At 42.3% G+C, this 16,776-nt stretch overlaps 1 protein-coding gene across 1 annotated transcript in view; it reads left to right on the forward strand.

The window, feature by feature from the left end:
- scn5lab (sodium channel, voltage gated, type V-like, alpha b) overlaps positions 1–16,776 on the forward strand; it is a 210,496-nt gene that overhangs the window by 83,089 nt on the left and 110,631 nt on the right. Inside the window, exon 9 of the mRNA XM_047349534.1 lies at positions 6,937–7,000. Within this exon, the coding sequence (XP_047205490.1) occupies positions 6,937–7,000 (64 nt within the window). The remainder of the gene's footprint in view (positions 1–6,936; positions 7,001–16,776) is intronic.

Genomic DNA, 16,776 nt, shown 5'->3' on the forward strand with positions numbered 1-16,776 from the left:
CTGTTGGTTTAGTTTTAGATATGTTTCCTTTCCTTTCACATCAGACATCATAAATCATCGCTACACTTAAGAGTCAGCTAAGGGGAGGCTGTGACTGCCTCGCTTGGTGGTGTAACAGCGTCAGGTTGACTTTAGACCCCCTCACTGTATCGACTCTTAACCATAAATGGTTCCTGAAACATGATCAGAAATTAAGCTCTTTGTCGTCTCTTGTTTAGAAATCTCTAGCATCCGGATCATTAATCGTTTACTTATGTTTTATGAATTCCACTCAGGACAGTAGGTTTAAAAGCTGTATTATTGAAATGAAAAGCACAGCTGCTCATGGGTCCTGCTTTCTAACATAAAGTCAGACATTCAGGTAAACGTCAAACAAAGAATGAGCATTTCCACAAACACACTTACTATCCATCAATGGAGAAACCTTTATTCCTGTTGAAGCGTCACACAAAGACTCCTAATAAATGAAGCTTGAATTTTCCATGCAGCGTTCAGCTAAACAAGACATCGACCACTGACTTTTATTCTCATGGATAAATGAAGACAGCACACCTTAGTTTATTTTTCATCTCATGAGGTCTGAAAAGGAAGTAAGTCTGACCTCACAGGAACAATAACTCATGTTAGTCTGCCTCTATAGGCCCACTCTTCTTTACAGCATTGTGTCAGTTCAGTGAGGTTAGCATGTCTCTCTAAAGGTCCCACCACAGTGTTCCTAGCATGTTTGGACTTTGACTGGGCCAACAGCTAGATTCTTTTCTTTTTCAGCTAGTACATTATAGATTTACTCTAGAATACTTTGGTATCCAGAAGAGTTCAGAATCCACTCAGTGACTGCAAGGTACCCAGGTCTATTAGCTGCAAACCAAGCCCACATCATCAGCCCTCCGCCACCCAGCTCAACAGTTGGTTTCAGGAGTTTTGTTTATATGCTGTTTCCTTTCTCCTAACATGGTGCATTTTCGTCAGTCCAGACATTATGTTGTTATTGGCGTCTTGTGCTTTCTCTTTAAACCCTGTTGTTTTCTGTGATGACCTTTAACCTGCTAACAGGCCTGTAGAGTCTGAGATGGAGCTCTTGGGTTTCTGGTCAATTCTCTGAGCTTCATGCTCTGACCTTGGGTTGAATCTGCTGGGACATCCACTCCTGAAAGGATTTGCAGCTGTCTGTGATGTTTTCCACTTTTGTAACAGTCTATTATTCTGTTTTGAAGGATGGACCTCTGATAGTTTAGAAATGACCCATAACCCCTTAGAGACAGATGAACACGAAACAGTTGCTCTTCTAAGGTCATTGCTGATGTCTTTCAGTCCTGACATTGTGTTTCCACACACCTGTTTGCTCCAGGGCAGCAAACTGCCAGAACTCTTTCCTTTAAAGAGGTGCTGAGTCTGATGATGATCATTTCATCAGTGCATTTAACCAGCAGCTCTTGGCTGCTACCTACAGAAGAAATAACTCCCAGGAGTTAAAGTTTATAAGTGAAAGCAGTGTTTCCTGTTCCTGTTGGGTTTAGACCAACTGAAAGGTGAGTCCACTTTGATAAGTTTACAGGAAAGGTGAATGTTAGGACATGCTTCACTAATGTACCTTCTAAATGTTCATTCCCAGTTTACTTCAGTATCCATCACAACAAATAATTGCACCCTGTAGGCTCCTGTATCGACCTCTAAAAGCTGCTGTGAAACCTGAGAGGCGAGGCCGCGGCTTTGGGCTCGGCCTTTTGGGCTGATCTGAAATCAGCCCTCAGACTGTGGATCAATGCAACACGTTTCCACGCAAACATTTCTCATCAAGCATTGTTTGTTAGCTGAACTGAAAGACAGCTGAATCAGCAACAGTGGTTCCTCTTCAGTCTGGTTAGAAGGTTAGATGATGTTCTCTCATAACAGGTGAAAGTTTTAAGGTTTTATGAAAAGCAGAACCTAATTATTCACCAAAAGGACTCAGGTGAAGGAAGCCTTAAATTTAATATGTTTGGGTGTTGTCGGTTAACATCAAGTCTTCATGCATATATCTTCATCATGGTTCTGTCCATGATGTGGGCTTTTTGTGCACTGGTGTAGACCCATCAATGGAATTTCGAAGGGGATGGAGATTCTGGTCCCACATCTTGACTCTAACTCCATCACATCCACACCACGTTGATCCACCCATGATCTAACAGATTGTGGATTCTCTCCATCCAGTGTGGAGACACTGAACACAAAGCACTAGTAAATGTTTCCTCATTGGTGTCTTGTTGGTTTTGGTCTGAAGAACCAAACTTAAGATTAACCTGATTTATCATCTGTTTATATTTTGCTTTACAAACTAGCTTGAAGGGTTGGGAGCTTAGAACATGCATATCCATCCTGTGATTGATGAGGTACGGTAAAACACCGGGTCAACAGATTATTCACTGACTGATACCTTTTTGTTGCGACTGAGGAGATGAACTTACCTCTGGATAATTCACTTTGGACAATAACTCTTCCTGCTGTGTCTGTCAAACCTGCAGATTTTCCTCCTGTAAATTTATCTGCTGCTGATGAAAATGCTGGAGCAGAGGACAGAGGGCTTTTTCATTCCTGACGGAGTAATTTGCTGCTCTTGAGTTTTTAAAGAGAAATGAAATTACGCCCTCTTCTTCAGATGTCCCGTAGAGACAATTTTCCACATTTCTGCAGCTCTGTAAAATCCTCCCAGATGGTGGTCTCTTTGAAAAAAATAAAGCTTTTTATTAAATGTCAGACCATGTGCTAATATGCATTTATCTGCTGACGAAGAACATGAATGTTGAACATCAGGTAATGCCATAAAGTAGATGCCATTCTCTGGAAAGGAAGTCCAGCTTTGTGCTTACATGTTTACATGGACATAAATAATCGGAATAAGGGGCCGATTGGGATAAAAATGCGTCATGTAAACGTGCCAATTTAGAATATTCTGATCGGAATGAAATTGTATTCTGAATGAGACGGGTGGTTTATGCTGATAGTCGATCCAAACGGCATGCATGTAAACGCTTTTTGGGGTCATGTCATTCTGACTGTGGTAAACTGACCAGACTGTGTGCCCTACGTCAACACGCCGTATTTCCAGCGTGGGAAAACTTGGAGGGATGTTAATTTCCTCCTGCTTTCTCATCCTGAAGCACAGGAACAGCAACATCGTGTGTTGTATAGTAACCAATAAGGCCTAAGCCGGGTCCATTCTGGTCGCTCACAACCAACACACTTCCACGTTTGTTTTAGGTAAATATGACAGCTCTGTGCATGTCAATGTGCTTTTATTCTGAATGAAGTTTGGTGCTTGGGATTGCACGTCATCATCGGATTATTAGATTTTTTAGCTTTATAAGCGGTATTTTCGGATTGAGTTCGATCTTCAAGAAACAGAAGGTACTCCAGACCTCAAAGGCTTTGGTTTCTTGTACCAAAGAGAACCCCCCTCCCAGATAAATACAAATAGTTGCACATGTTAAATGCTGCCCTGCCTATGTTTCAGCAATGGTCCATGGTTCTGTTTGTTGCAGTGAACTTTGGACACAGAACAAGGATTTTATTGTCATTAATAAGCTTATATCTTTGTTTTTCTCTGACAAACTTTAACTGCTAACCACCGGTTTCGAGACTGCAGCAGCTTCCTTTGTGTTCCTCTGATCTCAGTAAAGAGTGATTAGAAAATGACTCCAACTGTAAAGGTTTTGTTTAAACACCTAACCCACATGCACGAATACTCTCAGGAGACCAGAAGAAAGTTTTAGACAGTTTATTAGAAAACAATGATAATAAATGAGAGGGTCTTGATCCAGAAAGTCTTCTGGAAACAAGTCACCAGGGTCACTTGAGAGGAGAGGAAGAGGTGAGCGGGGGAAATAATGCAGGGATGGATGGTAATGAAATGGAGGAGGCTTACTGGTAGGTGTAGAAGATGAATGCCAGGGAGAGTGAGTGGTAATCCGGGGAGAGAGGTCCGTGTGGTGGTTGGTAGCTGGTGGATGGATGGCAATGGAGAAGTGAGCAGCGGAGGTGGAGATAAAAGCGTCAGTGGGCAGAGAGGTTGCACTGAGGATGAAGATGATGAGATAGATGCCTTGGGGTTGCCAGCTGTGGAATGAAGTCCAGAAGATTGTTTGTTGATGGTGTTTGGTGACCAAAGATCCAGGAGCACACAGAGGAGGACCTAGATCTCAGCTCATAGGTTTGGCCCATGGGTAAACACTTTGGTGATGGCTTGATTACGAACAGGTGCAGGAGCATATCTACTCAGATCCGTAGCTCTGGTCCAACTGTACCCTCCAGTGGAGACCTAATACTCCAGAAACACAAAACCAACCAGACACAAACACCCCAGATTCCTGACAGCCAGGTTAAAGACTTGATATGATTTATGTCCAGATCATGTAAGTAAAATATTAGCATCGCAAAAAGTTGCTCTGGTAGGTCAACGGAATGGAAAACCAAGAAATCTGATGCAGAAGGCCACAGTCTGTCTCCATCTGCTCCATTTTGTTGAAGATCATATTAGATAAGGCCAGGATAATCTATGCTAGGTTAGGGCAAGCTACATTTAGCTAAGCTAAACCAAACTAAGCCAAACTGGGGCCAGTAAGGTAAAGTAGGGTGAGCAAGGCTGTGCTAAGCTAAGCTAACAAAAACTGTTAGCGTAAACGAAGCTAGGCAATGCTAATATACAGTAAGCATAGCTAAACTGAGGTTGCTAATATTTGGTTTTATTCGACCCCTTGGTTAGAAACAAATCTAAATGTTTAGAACTGATTTTCTACTAAAGATCTAATTTTTCATTGAAATACAAATGAAGCTCTATTAGCTTTGGAATGTTTTAACTTGATTTAACAAAATCAATTAAAACAAATTGTGTTTTTGTGACAGAGTTCTGGTAACAAAGCGCCTAAAGATTCAATTTAAAACAACAGCTATAGGGACGTTATGTTTAAAACGCTTCACAGAATGATTGCAATCTGGCTGCCTGATTTCCACGGCAAATGGATGCTTTTCACATCAAATATCCTCCAAAGCTCCACCAAACCAGTCTGGGGCTCATTTTTCTGTGGTTCTGTGTTGTGGTAGGAACTGCTGGACTTTTGGGGCTTTTAAATTCTGTTGTCAATGTTCTGTCAGATTGAATTTTACTCATGAAAGGAGGACTTGGATGCACGACAAGCCAGATTAATGTTCCACAAGAAGCTTGAACATGGAGAGCCCTTCAGTATGGCAACCAAGACAAATAAATACGACTTCTGAGGAGCCGATAAGAACAAGAGAACAATCAGTTGTCAGACCAGAGATTTGATCAGTTTGATCTCATGAAACCATTTATTTAATATCCGTTTATTTATCTTTGTTTGAAAGATCAACATGTCATCCTCGTCTCAGTTCATTCCTTATTATCTTTATATTATTTGTCTTAAACTTGTCATCAGCCCTTTATTTGAACCTAAAACCTCCCTGATCCTCAGTGTGATTCCCTGAATGTGAAACCAGTCTGGGTTAAACACATTTCTCCTCTTCAGATCACAACAAAAGTTCAGCTGTGCTTTTTATTTCCTGCAGATGACCAATAAAAGCTTCTGAGCCTGTTAAGTCAGATACTTTTGTTTCTTGAGTGGGTTTGGGACGTCGGGCCCCCGTGTACTCCATGAAACGGGATTAAAGTGTATTAATGTACTCAGAAATGGCTTGTGGTCAGATTTAAGTGTTGAATAAATGTTCAACAAAGCGTGTTTGCTGTAATGGTTTTGGCTTTATTGCCCGTCCACTCAGACGGTGTCTAACAGGTCCAAAACAGACGGAGCAAAGTCTGATGAGCCTATTGATTCTGTGGTAACACAGACAGACGGCGAGGAAGCTGGGAGGAGCCGGATGGAGGAAAAACAGGAGAAGACCAACCTGACGTTTTGAGACTTTCAGAGGTTCTGTTGTTGGGAAACTTTAGTATTGATGATGTGGATTGTTATAATTTTAAAAGAAAAATGAATCTTAGTGAACATTTTTCCAGTCAAAAAGGTGATCAAAATGGCTGATACTTTTTCAAAGTAGTATGAGTCAAATAATCTACTTTATCTGATTTTCATCTGATCTCTTTGTCTGTTGAAGTAATATGTCGTCTGTTAATTTAGTCTTCCATGTTTGATCATGCATATGTGGTTCTGCTGCACTTGTCTGAGTTCTGGACTGTTCCTGGTGTTAGATGCATGCAGAACCAAGCATAAAGGTGCAACTCCACATAGACAAAGTTCAGTTAGATGTTCAAGACATAGGCCTACTGTTGTCATGGTTAGGTTTATACGAGAGGAAAGATGTGAATTTTATCAACAGTGGGTCTGTTCACATTTGGAAGTGTGTGTAACAGCCTGACTGCAGAGCGTGCACACAGCGGACAACCAGGTCCTGACTGCCATGGGGGAGATATTAGGACAAAATTATGAATATTGTTAAAAGTTTTACTGTAGCTCTTCATTCCCAAATATAATCAAAGTCTTGTGAAGTTTACAGCTACCAGAATATGGAAAGGCATTTGAACTCATTTGTGCAGAACACTGGTGACACCTAACAGTGAACACCTCCAGTCCGTGAATCTGTTGTAGTTCTACTTGGGAACGATTACTGAACCAAACCTGGGTCGCTCTAACAGGGACTTCCTGTTTAAAATGAAACCTCGTCTAGTTTTCCTTTGATTTTCATGGTACAATCCTCCTTTATTGATCATAATCACATCCAGCAGGATCCTGCAGAAAGAGGAGGAGATCCAGTTACAGAAACCAACCAGGTAACAGACCAATGAAACAAACTGCAGATTAAACCAGAACAAATATCAACTACATAACTCCCCATCAGGAGTAAAAGACACAAAATGAGCACAGTGAGATGCTCTGTAAGACCAGGAAGGTTATTCAGATGTTCTAAGTTGTACTTTTCTTCTGTTTTTAGATAATTTCTACAAAGTGGAAGGAGCCAAGGATGCCTTAATCTGCGGGAACAGCAGCGACGCAGGGTGAGTTCATACTGTCTATACTGTTGATTTAAGGCTGTTGGTTGTGATGAGTTTGGGTCAGAACTACAGACCTGAAGGCTGCAAAAGTTGTTCAGTGGGATGGGTGGTTGGAGCAGGTGACTGATGACTGATGATGGGAGATGTCTTCATCCTAAGGTTTTCCTGGACGTTGTTGTGGCTGTGTGCTCCTGTATGACTGTAGATACGTGCAGAAATGAGATGAAATGAGTGGAATAGTTGATGAGGTTCATCTTCAGCGGTTGTTGCTCAGCTGATGAAGTTTGTGCTTGAACTGATGGTGTCTGGGCAGATGTTTCTGTGGAGGTTCAGTTTGCTCCAAACAGCTGATGTTTTTCTATTTACGTCTTCTTTTAATAGCAGGTGTTTTGAGCTTTGAAACGACCAGCAGCTCCTGTTCATACAGAACTCCTCTAAATGACTCACAGTCAATGTTCAAAGTTATTTTAACCTTTATTGCTTTTAACAAGTTTCAGCGCATTAATTGAATGTTTTCAGAAAACTGTTCCTGTGACATATCATCAGAATTATGTAATTTTCTCTCTGTTGTTTTGTCTTTATTTACATCTTCTAGCCTGAGATTAATAATCCTCCTCTTCACTAAAATCACCTTTAAACATACAGACGTGTTAATAAATGAAACTGTGTAGAGGTTTCTGAACATCTACTCAGTTTCATCTTAGCTTTGCAGACTTTAATTTTCCAACAGTAATTGTTGAATGGGAGAGATGCTGAAGAAGCTGCTGAATAACCTTTTGTGGGATCAGGATTTCTGGAAATGGACTGCTCTGACCTCTAAAAAGCCATATATGCCAGCCGTCCTCTAGGGTTTTCTTTTTGCTGCTGTCGTCCTGTTAGAAAAAGCCTTTAATATGTAGCTGGTGGGAAAATGGTTCATAATACCTCCAATAAATCATTTCTGAGAGGCGTTTGGGTGAATTAGACCAACAGAAACAGATATTTTCTCCTAATCTACTGCAGATCTTTCTGCTGGTCCTGTAGGACCCGTCACAAAGGACCAGGATCTATTCTGACTGTCCCCGATGAGGACGGGACACTGACAGACTCTGACTGACAAAGCCATGACAACACAGTGTTTGTGTTGGCCTGAAGCTGAGTGACGAAGCGGCATGAAACCTGCGAGCTGGCCAAGAGACGGTGAAGGCAGAAAACCACCCAACACGCTGCGAAGGAAACAGACTACAGGGAGAAACGGATGAGATGGTTCAGCAGAGGTCAAGCAGAACGAGAAGAGAAGAAGAGGATGGAGACGAGGAGGAGAGCAGGAGATAACAGAACTAATCTGAGCAGAACAGGAGGAAGGAAACGGACTGGATGGAAGAAAAGACACAAGATGAACAGGAAGAAAAATAATGCAAATGGACGGAGAAATCAAAGCAGGAATGAATAAATGATTAATACTTCAGACAATAGTTCTCCAGATTTTCTGAAATGTCTTTAAAATCCTTATTTTGGTCTTTTTTTCTCTGGTTGGGTCCTGTTTGCTGAAGACTTGCATACAGGGAAGAAAGACTGGACTGGAGGACTATTCATCAAGCCAACAGACGTTCTGTCTAATTGGGAGGAACATCTAAAGAAATTAGAACCCAGTTTAGAAACTTTAAACAATACACTTAGCAGTTAGAAGACCAACCGGCTCGATGGAAACCCACAAAGTGACCCTTGTCAAACTTTCTGAAGTTCTGGTAAAGCTATTTGATGACTTAGACACATGCTCTGTTTGCTGACCTTCATCACAATCCTGACTATTTTTAAACCTTTGACACTATCTGTGAATCAGTTTTGAGTCAGACATTAAGAGGAGTCCTGAGGGCGTTTCTTCTGCTGGTTTTGATCTTTACTCAGCAAAGACTTACAGACCTGAGCCGAGACAAACTGCTGGAGGATGAAGAAGGTGCAAGAATCAGCAGTGATGACAGCATGCTTCATCACAGTGTTGTTTACTTCCTGTGCTCGAGCCGCTGTGCTCATACAAGATGCTGATTCGCTGGGCCTGAGGGGGACAGAGGTTGAGTTAACCCACCGCAACACGCTGATACTCACAGAGCCACCTGCAACACACACAGACACCTACTCCAGGTCAGAAATCTGTCCTATGACTGCTTTAGGACGTTTTGAGATGAACATGAGGATGAAGCTGCTGCAGTCTGCAGGTTCATCAGCTTACAGGAGGATAATCTTTGTTTTACATACTTTACATCCTGCTCCTCTGACTCATGATGTTCTTGGGGGTTTAGTTTCTCCTGAAAAAGAAATACTCGAGGAACTTGTCTGTTGTTAGTGTCTAACATTCATGCAGCATGATGCTGTTGGAGGTACTGCAGCTTTAGGCTCATTGTTGAATTTATCTGGTGAGGATGAACTTAAGCATAATGTGGCTCTGATCTCCGTCTGTGGGGAATCACCATAAAATAATAGTTAAAACTAAAGATGCAGTTAAATATTAGTTCAACTGTGTCTAGACTTTTAATTCAATTTTCATTTCTGGCTCAATGGATGATTGGAGAGTTGAACTAAAACACAGAACAGTTCTTTTAGCAAACCAAACAAATGTTTGTGTCGGCAGACTGAAGGAAACAAAATGATAAATTGTGGTATTAACCATAACAGACCTAATTTAATTTTTAACAAGTTATATATACGTATGCAAAGGGGTTCCTCAGGGCACTGAACCAGGACAACTTTGAATCATTTTATCCACAAAACGTACCAAATGCAAATGTATCACATTATGCTGATGATACTGTGATGTATATGAACTGAATCAGTTGCTTGCTTAGCTACAGCAAGCAGTTTGTGGGATCTAATTTGAAGAAACAAAATTATATTTACTGCAGCAAAGTTCTGTTCTGTGTTACCGGAACCAAGAGCTCGTGGTTCATGGAGGGTGTCATGATTCCCTGGTTATACCTGAAAGGATGATGGCCATTAATCCGGATAGTAAGTTGTATCTTACGATGGTGTTTGTTGCTTTTGGTTTACCTTCTGTTGTCCTGCACAGAGTCTCCATCTGTTTCTGTGAAGTCCTATTGAGCATAAATGACTGTGTTTCATCTTGTCTGTATTCATTTTAATAATTTAAGGGACTGCCGTTACACCATGAGTCTAAAGCCGCTATGTGGAAGTATTCAGTGTGGGCTGTTTCTTGGGACCTCTTCAGATGCTCCTTTTGTTATTTGCAGTGTGTTTGATTTGAATGAAAGGATTCAGAATTTTAATGGTTTCCATATAAAATATGTCTACGGTTGGTGAAACCATACTTAGTTACCTCGCTGTATCAGATACTTTGGTGCAGATGCAAACTGGTGAAAGTAAAGTTGGACATTTTAACCACAAATACGACCTGAGTGTTAAAGTAGCTTTATTTCAGACTTTTGTCCAGCACACAAGGAAGTCTTTTTGAAAATATCTTTGTCCTCACTCTGGCTACACTTAGCAGGACAACTGAATACGCCAAATGAGGCTTTATGTCTGAAACAGTTCAACGAGCACCTATTCACCAACACAGGAGATGGACTGAGACACAGCTTCCTTTAAACCTTCATAATAAGACTCTTAATGAAAATCCAATATACTCTGTATTCTCCCAATATGCAGTGTTCAGCTTATTCAACTGTGATGAAAATTAGCACAAAGATAAATTTGTGATAATCATAATAATCTTCTTTATTTCAATTCTGATATCACCTCTGGGTTCAGTTTTTTATTTATTTGCAATCTTTGTTTCTGTCGGACTTTTCTCAATGGCTGTAATTATTTCTCATTCTACAACTATCCAACCCTGCATTACAATATGTGACCCTGCAGTCACTGATCTACATGAGCAGGTCCTGAATTCAGCCTAATAATCGTTGATTGGAGCATCTATATCATACATTTTCTTCCTTTAATCTGCTCATCAGACGTGAAGAGAAGTTGCTTTTCGTCTCTCTGTTGGTTCCTGTTCAACATGTTTAATCCCAACTCAGCTCTGTCTAACTCTGCTCTCATCCTGACTTTTAGCTGCTGCTGTTGGTCTATATGTCTCCAAGGAGGAGGATGCTCTGCAGGAAAATCTGTTTGTGTTGAGTCTGAAATAATGAAAGAACTGAATGATGGATAAAAGGAATTCAAACTAAGACGACCTGCTGAGCAGAAACACCATAACTGGACAGTAAAGCTTTGAATTAGACTCAAAACTAGACCTGAACCTCTGCTGTACCAAAGGAAGAGGAAGAGGAAGGACGTGACCTATAAAGTCTCCTGTCACCTCTGCAGAGCAGCAAACATTCAGCTCCAACATGCCAAACAACAACACAGAGTGACAGTCTGCCTTGTTGGGATGTTCATTAGCTGCAGACATGATGTCCTCATTGGTGTGGAACATGTGACCTCTGAGGTCACTGTTAGGAAGTTGTTGTGTGCTGACAGGAAGTAATAGGAGGCGCTGATGGCGGCCGGAGGGCTGAAGTCTACGTTTTAACGTCATGACTCCCTGTCTGTCAGCGTTTGTATTAATAATGTTCCACTAACAGAGTCCAATCTGAATGAAGATAAAATGTGTTTTTCTGGAAACGTGCCTAAAACTGGAAGAGACTAAATATTCCCACCTGGATTGCTGGAAAGTTTCAGCTCATTCCAAATATCTCTCTTTTCCCAAAGCCAAAATGAATAAGAGGAATGCTTTTAAAAAAGATTTTATTGTACAAAACACTAATGAGGAAAGGGATTCAGCTCGTTATTTTTTGGCTCTAGTTGCCTTTATTATAATTTTTTTGACAGTGAGTAGAGAGAAAATGGTGTGGAAAGAGTGAGGTAGAGAGTGCAGAAAGCGTCAACGGGCCGGGATTTGATCTTGCAACAACCTGCGTCGAGGACTAAGACCTCCATACACAGGTCACCCGCTTAACCCCGTTGGTCTACGTGCAGACCAGTGATAAGGACTCAAATTGCCGGACTTACAAGGAGCTGAGACAAGTAGAAGGTCCAGTAAAAGTTGTTAGTGGTGACATTCCTACTGGAGAGTTATCATGCTGGAGCGTCCAGCCGTCCGTCAGACCTTCTGTAGGGATCATGCGAAGGGTTTGCATGAGGCCCAGCATGTGAGGTGTACTCTGAACATGGTGGGGAGGACAGACACAGTCATGTATCCCCTGGTTCCAACATCAAATTACTGTGACATTTATACTTCACTTCTGCTGGACAGATTTAGGATAAAACCTCCAGCCCTCAGGCTGACCTACAATTTGACCTCTATGAAGCTGCATCAGGTGCTGGAAATCCTGTCTAATGAGTCCATAAGACATCTTCTGTGCCTACTGAACATCACTAGACTATCTGATGCTTCAGGAACTGCCTGATCTCACTGTTTCTTTACCCCTGATACTAACAGCTAAACCCTCTGGTGATGATCTACATCAATCCTGGCCATGCAGACCACCTTTCATTCTGGGATGTTTAAGTAGTTAAGGTGGTGCTGGATGAAGATCCATGTGAGAACGCAGTGGTTGCTTGCTGCTGGTCACCTCAAAGCAATGCCTGGCTAACGGCTCTCCTGTGCAGCGTCTGCCTCCAAGCACGCCCATGAAAGATGCTGCTCGACTGCTTCCTCAGCAGTCGAGCAGCATCTTTCTCAAAGTTCAACCACATCTCCAACAGAAGCTGAACTCTGTTTTGCCAATCTGAGAACATGGAGGCGGAGGCGATGAAGGCTGCTGTGAACTCACAACCATGCAAGAACATTTTGGACTGTCTCTGGTGGCCATAATAGAAACTGCATATGAAGTACATTTGCAGTTTGTCCTCCAAGACAGTTCATGTTATATTATAGCATCAATGTTTATGAATTGAATTTTATTTGCTACCCTGGTTCAGAACACCGCCCCCCACTGACCTGCAGGAGCATAACGCTCTTCTTTCCATGATTCCCATGTCTGGACTCACCAGAACATGTTTCCACTGATCCAGAGTCCAACCTCTGCGTTCTGCAATCTAACAAACTGAATCCTGTTGAATGATTGTTGGTTATCCTGACAGAGGCTGTTAATTCCCATCACCGTGGAGTCTGGTTGGACCGTGTGCATCACTCTTCTTAAACACCATCAACATGTCAAACTACTCCCCACTGAGGATCATTAGGGGCTTTTTCAACTTTTCATTTCATCCCTGCATGTTTTACACTTTTTCCTTCTGTTTCAGCGGTTTTATTCTCCTGACGTTTTATTGCTGCAGACTGATATTTTGTTCCTAGCATGCTGAAGGTTTTGGTGAAATATTTTTTGATTATTTGGTGGGGCACATTTTCATGAGGAACCTCTGACCCGTTTAGTTCAGATAAGCCCAAACATTCATAGCATTTTGTGTTTTTTATTTAGCACTAATCAAACCAAGATATCTGACTCTGTAAACTTGATGTATCAGGTGGTGATTTAAGGTCCAACCTTCTTCACCTCCTGACCACACCCTGGTATTTTTAATGAAAGTAGCTCTTCCAGACGTCATTAACAAGCTGTTGAGACCCGGGTTGTTCTGATCATTGTATTTATAGTGAAAATATCCTAAAACAAGAATTTGTTTCTTTTTCTACATAAGCAGAAGCAGGTTTTATTGGCCACCTAATGTGTGGAGAAACAAGTCCAGGTTAAGAAGGTGTAGGGGTGTCTTTAATCATCATTGACCCAGCTTCTTCTAAGAAAGACTCTGCTGTCATCAGAGGATTTAGTGAGAAATATGGCCGCCCCCAGTCTGGGGAAATAGCTGCCGAGGGGGTTGATTTTCCTGGAATATGCTGCGTCACAAAGCTGATATTCATCATTCCATTAGCTGGCTGCTGGTTGCCATGTTGATGCACTAAACTCAGTGTGAGTTTCATTAAATTAGTTTGCTGTGTGTCTGTCTGAGCTAGTTAAAGGCAGTGTGTTGATGCAACTGCAGCCCAGATTCATACTTTAGATATTTCTGCTTCTGCTGCTGCCATAAAACTATCGGCACCCCCTCCCATCCCCAGCTCTGATCTAAATTGATAAAACATTATGTTAAAAGCCACACTGATCAATAACTCAGCTGTGGTATCAATAACGTTTCCCAATATGAGGCTTGATTTTGTCTGAGTGCATGTTAGTGTGTCTGTTTCTGCCTCTGTTTGTGTGTTTAGTTGGAGGTCTGAGCTCTGTGGGACGCTGTGAACGTGACATCTGTCCGATGACACAAAGAAGGTCCAACACCAAAAGGCTGGTCCACAGGGACCGCTCAGGGTGTCTCTGTGTGCCAGAGTAACAGGCTGTTTAAAGCATTTTTTCTCCTCTCCTTCTGTCCTCTAGTTTCCATTGTTGCTTTGAGATTTGCAGGCAGTTTTTATTAAGCTCAGACCTCAGCATTTCAAACAGATCTGGACTTTGACTAGGCCATTGGAGCACCTTGATTCTTTTCTTTTTCAGTCATTATGTTGCAGATCTGCTGCTGTTTTAGGTTAATTGTTCTGTTGATGGCCCAGTTTGGACCACGCTTCAATTGTTGGACAAATGGACTCACATTTGCCTCTAGAATACTTCGGTCTACAGAGGAATTCATGGTCCACTCTGTCACTGCGAGGTCCCCAGCTTCTGTGGCTGTAAAAGGAGCCCAAATCAACAGCCCTCCAACACCGTGCCTAACTGTTGGCACGAGGTGTTTGTGCTGATCTGCTGTGTTTAGTTTCCTTCATCATGGTTCTGTCCATTATGGTCCAGCATCTCTATTTTAGTCTCATCTGTCCAGAGGACATTGTCCCAGAAATCTTGTCCTTCATCCAGATGCAGCTTTGCTAACCTAAGTCATGCTGCCATTTTGGCTTTAGAGAGAAGAGACTTTCTCCTTCAACCCTTCAAAGCAGCCAGGCTGTCATAATGTTCATGGCCGACTTGACCCACAGGCAGAAAAATACGAAGAAACAGAGAAACGTTTAGTAAAACTTTTATTAGGAAATCTGGTGCAGGAAACCACAGTAGCAGGGAGACTGAAAAAGAGAATGAACGCTGGTGAACAACCCACAACTGAAATTCTCAAATATGTTCTATGGAGAAAGTTTACATTGGGTAGAGTTAAGTCCACCAGGGAGAGAGGTTGTGATCCTGGTAAGAGGTGGCTATGCAGCACTGCCGTAGCAGATGATCCCTGAGAGGCTTGGAGGAGGGTGGACAGGGTTCGCATGAAGCTGTGAGAACAATCACTAATCTGGTTGCCAGTGGAACAAAAACAAGAATCCAGAGTCCAAAAAACTATTGGAAAGTTCCTTCAGATATCTCACATGAGCGAGGCTTGGTCAACCTGAGACAAAAACAAAACATTAGTCAAGGAACAAGAATTAGAATCTTCTCAGACAAGCAATAATCAAAACCATGATTTGGCCAGGTAAAATACCACGAAGAGGCAAAACACTCAGGCGTCGAAGTACTGGCTCGCCTCCTTCTTATAGTCCTCCAGCTGATGACAATCATGCGAAACACCTGACGACCAGCTCCTCAGCTCCTAACGCCCCTACTGGTGGAAGAAGGTTAATAGCAGGCAAAAATGACCAGGATCTGACAGGCTGGTTCAGTGTTTTTCTAACTGTCCTGTCCTGACCTTTAACCTTCTAACTGAGGCCTGAGATGGAGCTGTTGGGTGTTTGGTCATTTCTCTGAGCTTCACGCTCTGACCTTGGGCTGAATCTACTGTGATGGAAGATTGGAAACTGTCTGAGGTGTTTTCCTCCTGAGAAGATCTTCCTCTCTGCAGGATGATCGACTTCAGATGGTTTGGAAACAGCCTTATGACCCTTTCCAGATCAATGAGCAGCAGCATTTCTTATCTGAGGCCATTGCTTATGCTTTTCCAAACCCAACATGGTGTTACCACACATCTATGTGCTTTGAAGCAACAAGCTACCCAAACTCCTGCTTTTCTAGAGGTGGTGATGACTCTTTACTGAATGCATCTGACCAGCAGCACCTGGCTGCTAGTGTGTTTCTGAAGTCCTGGTGAAGCAGTAAAAGTGCAGTTTTCACACACAGCTTCTAAATGTTGGCTTTGTTGCTACTGAATAAGAAATAATGAAGCATACTAGATGACCTCCTGCTTTTCTGAGGAATTTTTACTCATTCATCCGTCCATCCGTCCGTCCATCTATTCATTCATCCATCCATCCGTCCGTCCATCCGTCCGTCCGTCTATTCATTCATCCATCAATCCATCCATCCATCCGTCCGTCCGTCCGTCCGTCCGTCTATTAATTCATCCATCAATCCATCCGTCCGTCCGTCTGTCCATCCATCCGTCCGTCTGTCCGTCCGTCTATTCATTCATCCATCAATCCATCCATCCGTCCGTCCGTCTATTCATTCATCTGTCCCTCCCGCCTTCTGGTTGGCATGGTAAAATGAATCCAAATCTACTTCTTGTGCTTCTATGGGATCGTGAGGTTCTCCTGGACCTGATGTGATGTATTCATTTCTGTGGTTGAAGGTGAGGAGAGTTATCTTCATCGTGTGGTGACAGAAGCACAGAGCAGGATGAAATTAAGAGTCAGCTGCTCACTGGAAGCTCTTCATTCTAGGAACGCCACATGCTGAAATTTATTGATCCCGGAGGGAAGAATGGGGTCACAGCAGCAGGCGTGGACTGAAGAATGGAGAAATAAACGTATCTTCTAGTCCTGCCTGATGCTCTCTTTCCCTCAGCTCAGCTGCAGGTTTCCTCAGGATTTAGGACTGAGATCTTCATGGAAGAAGGTTGGTTTAGTT

This window comes from Girardinichthys multiradiatus, chromosome 21, assembly GCF_021462225.1.
Source record: "Girardinichthys multiradiatus isolate DD_20200921_A chromosome 21, DD_fGirMul_XY1, whole genome shotgun sequence".
In the NCBI taxonomy this organism is placed as follows: Eukaryota; Metazoa; Chordata; class Actinopteri; order Cyprinodontiformes; family Goodeidae; genus Girardinichthys; species Girardinichthys multiradiatus.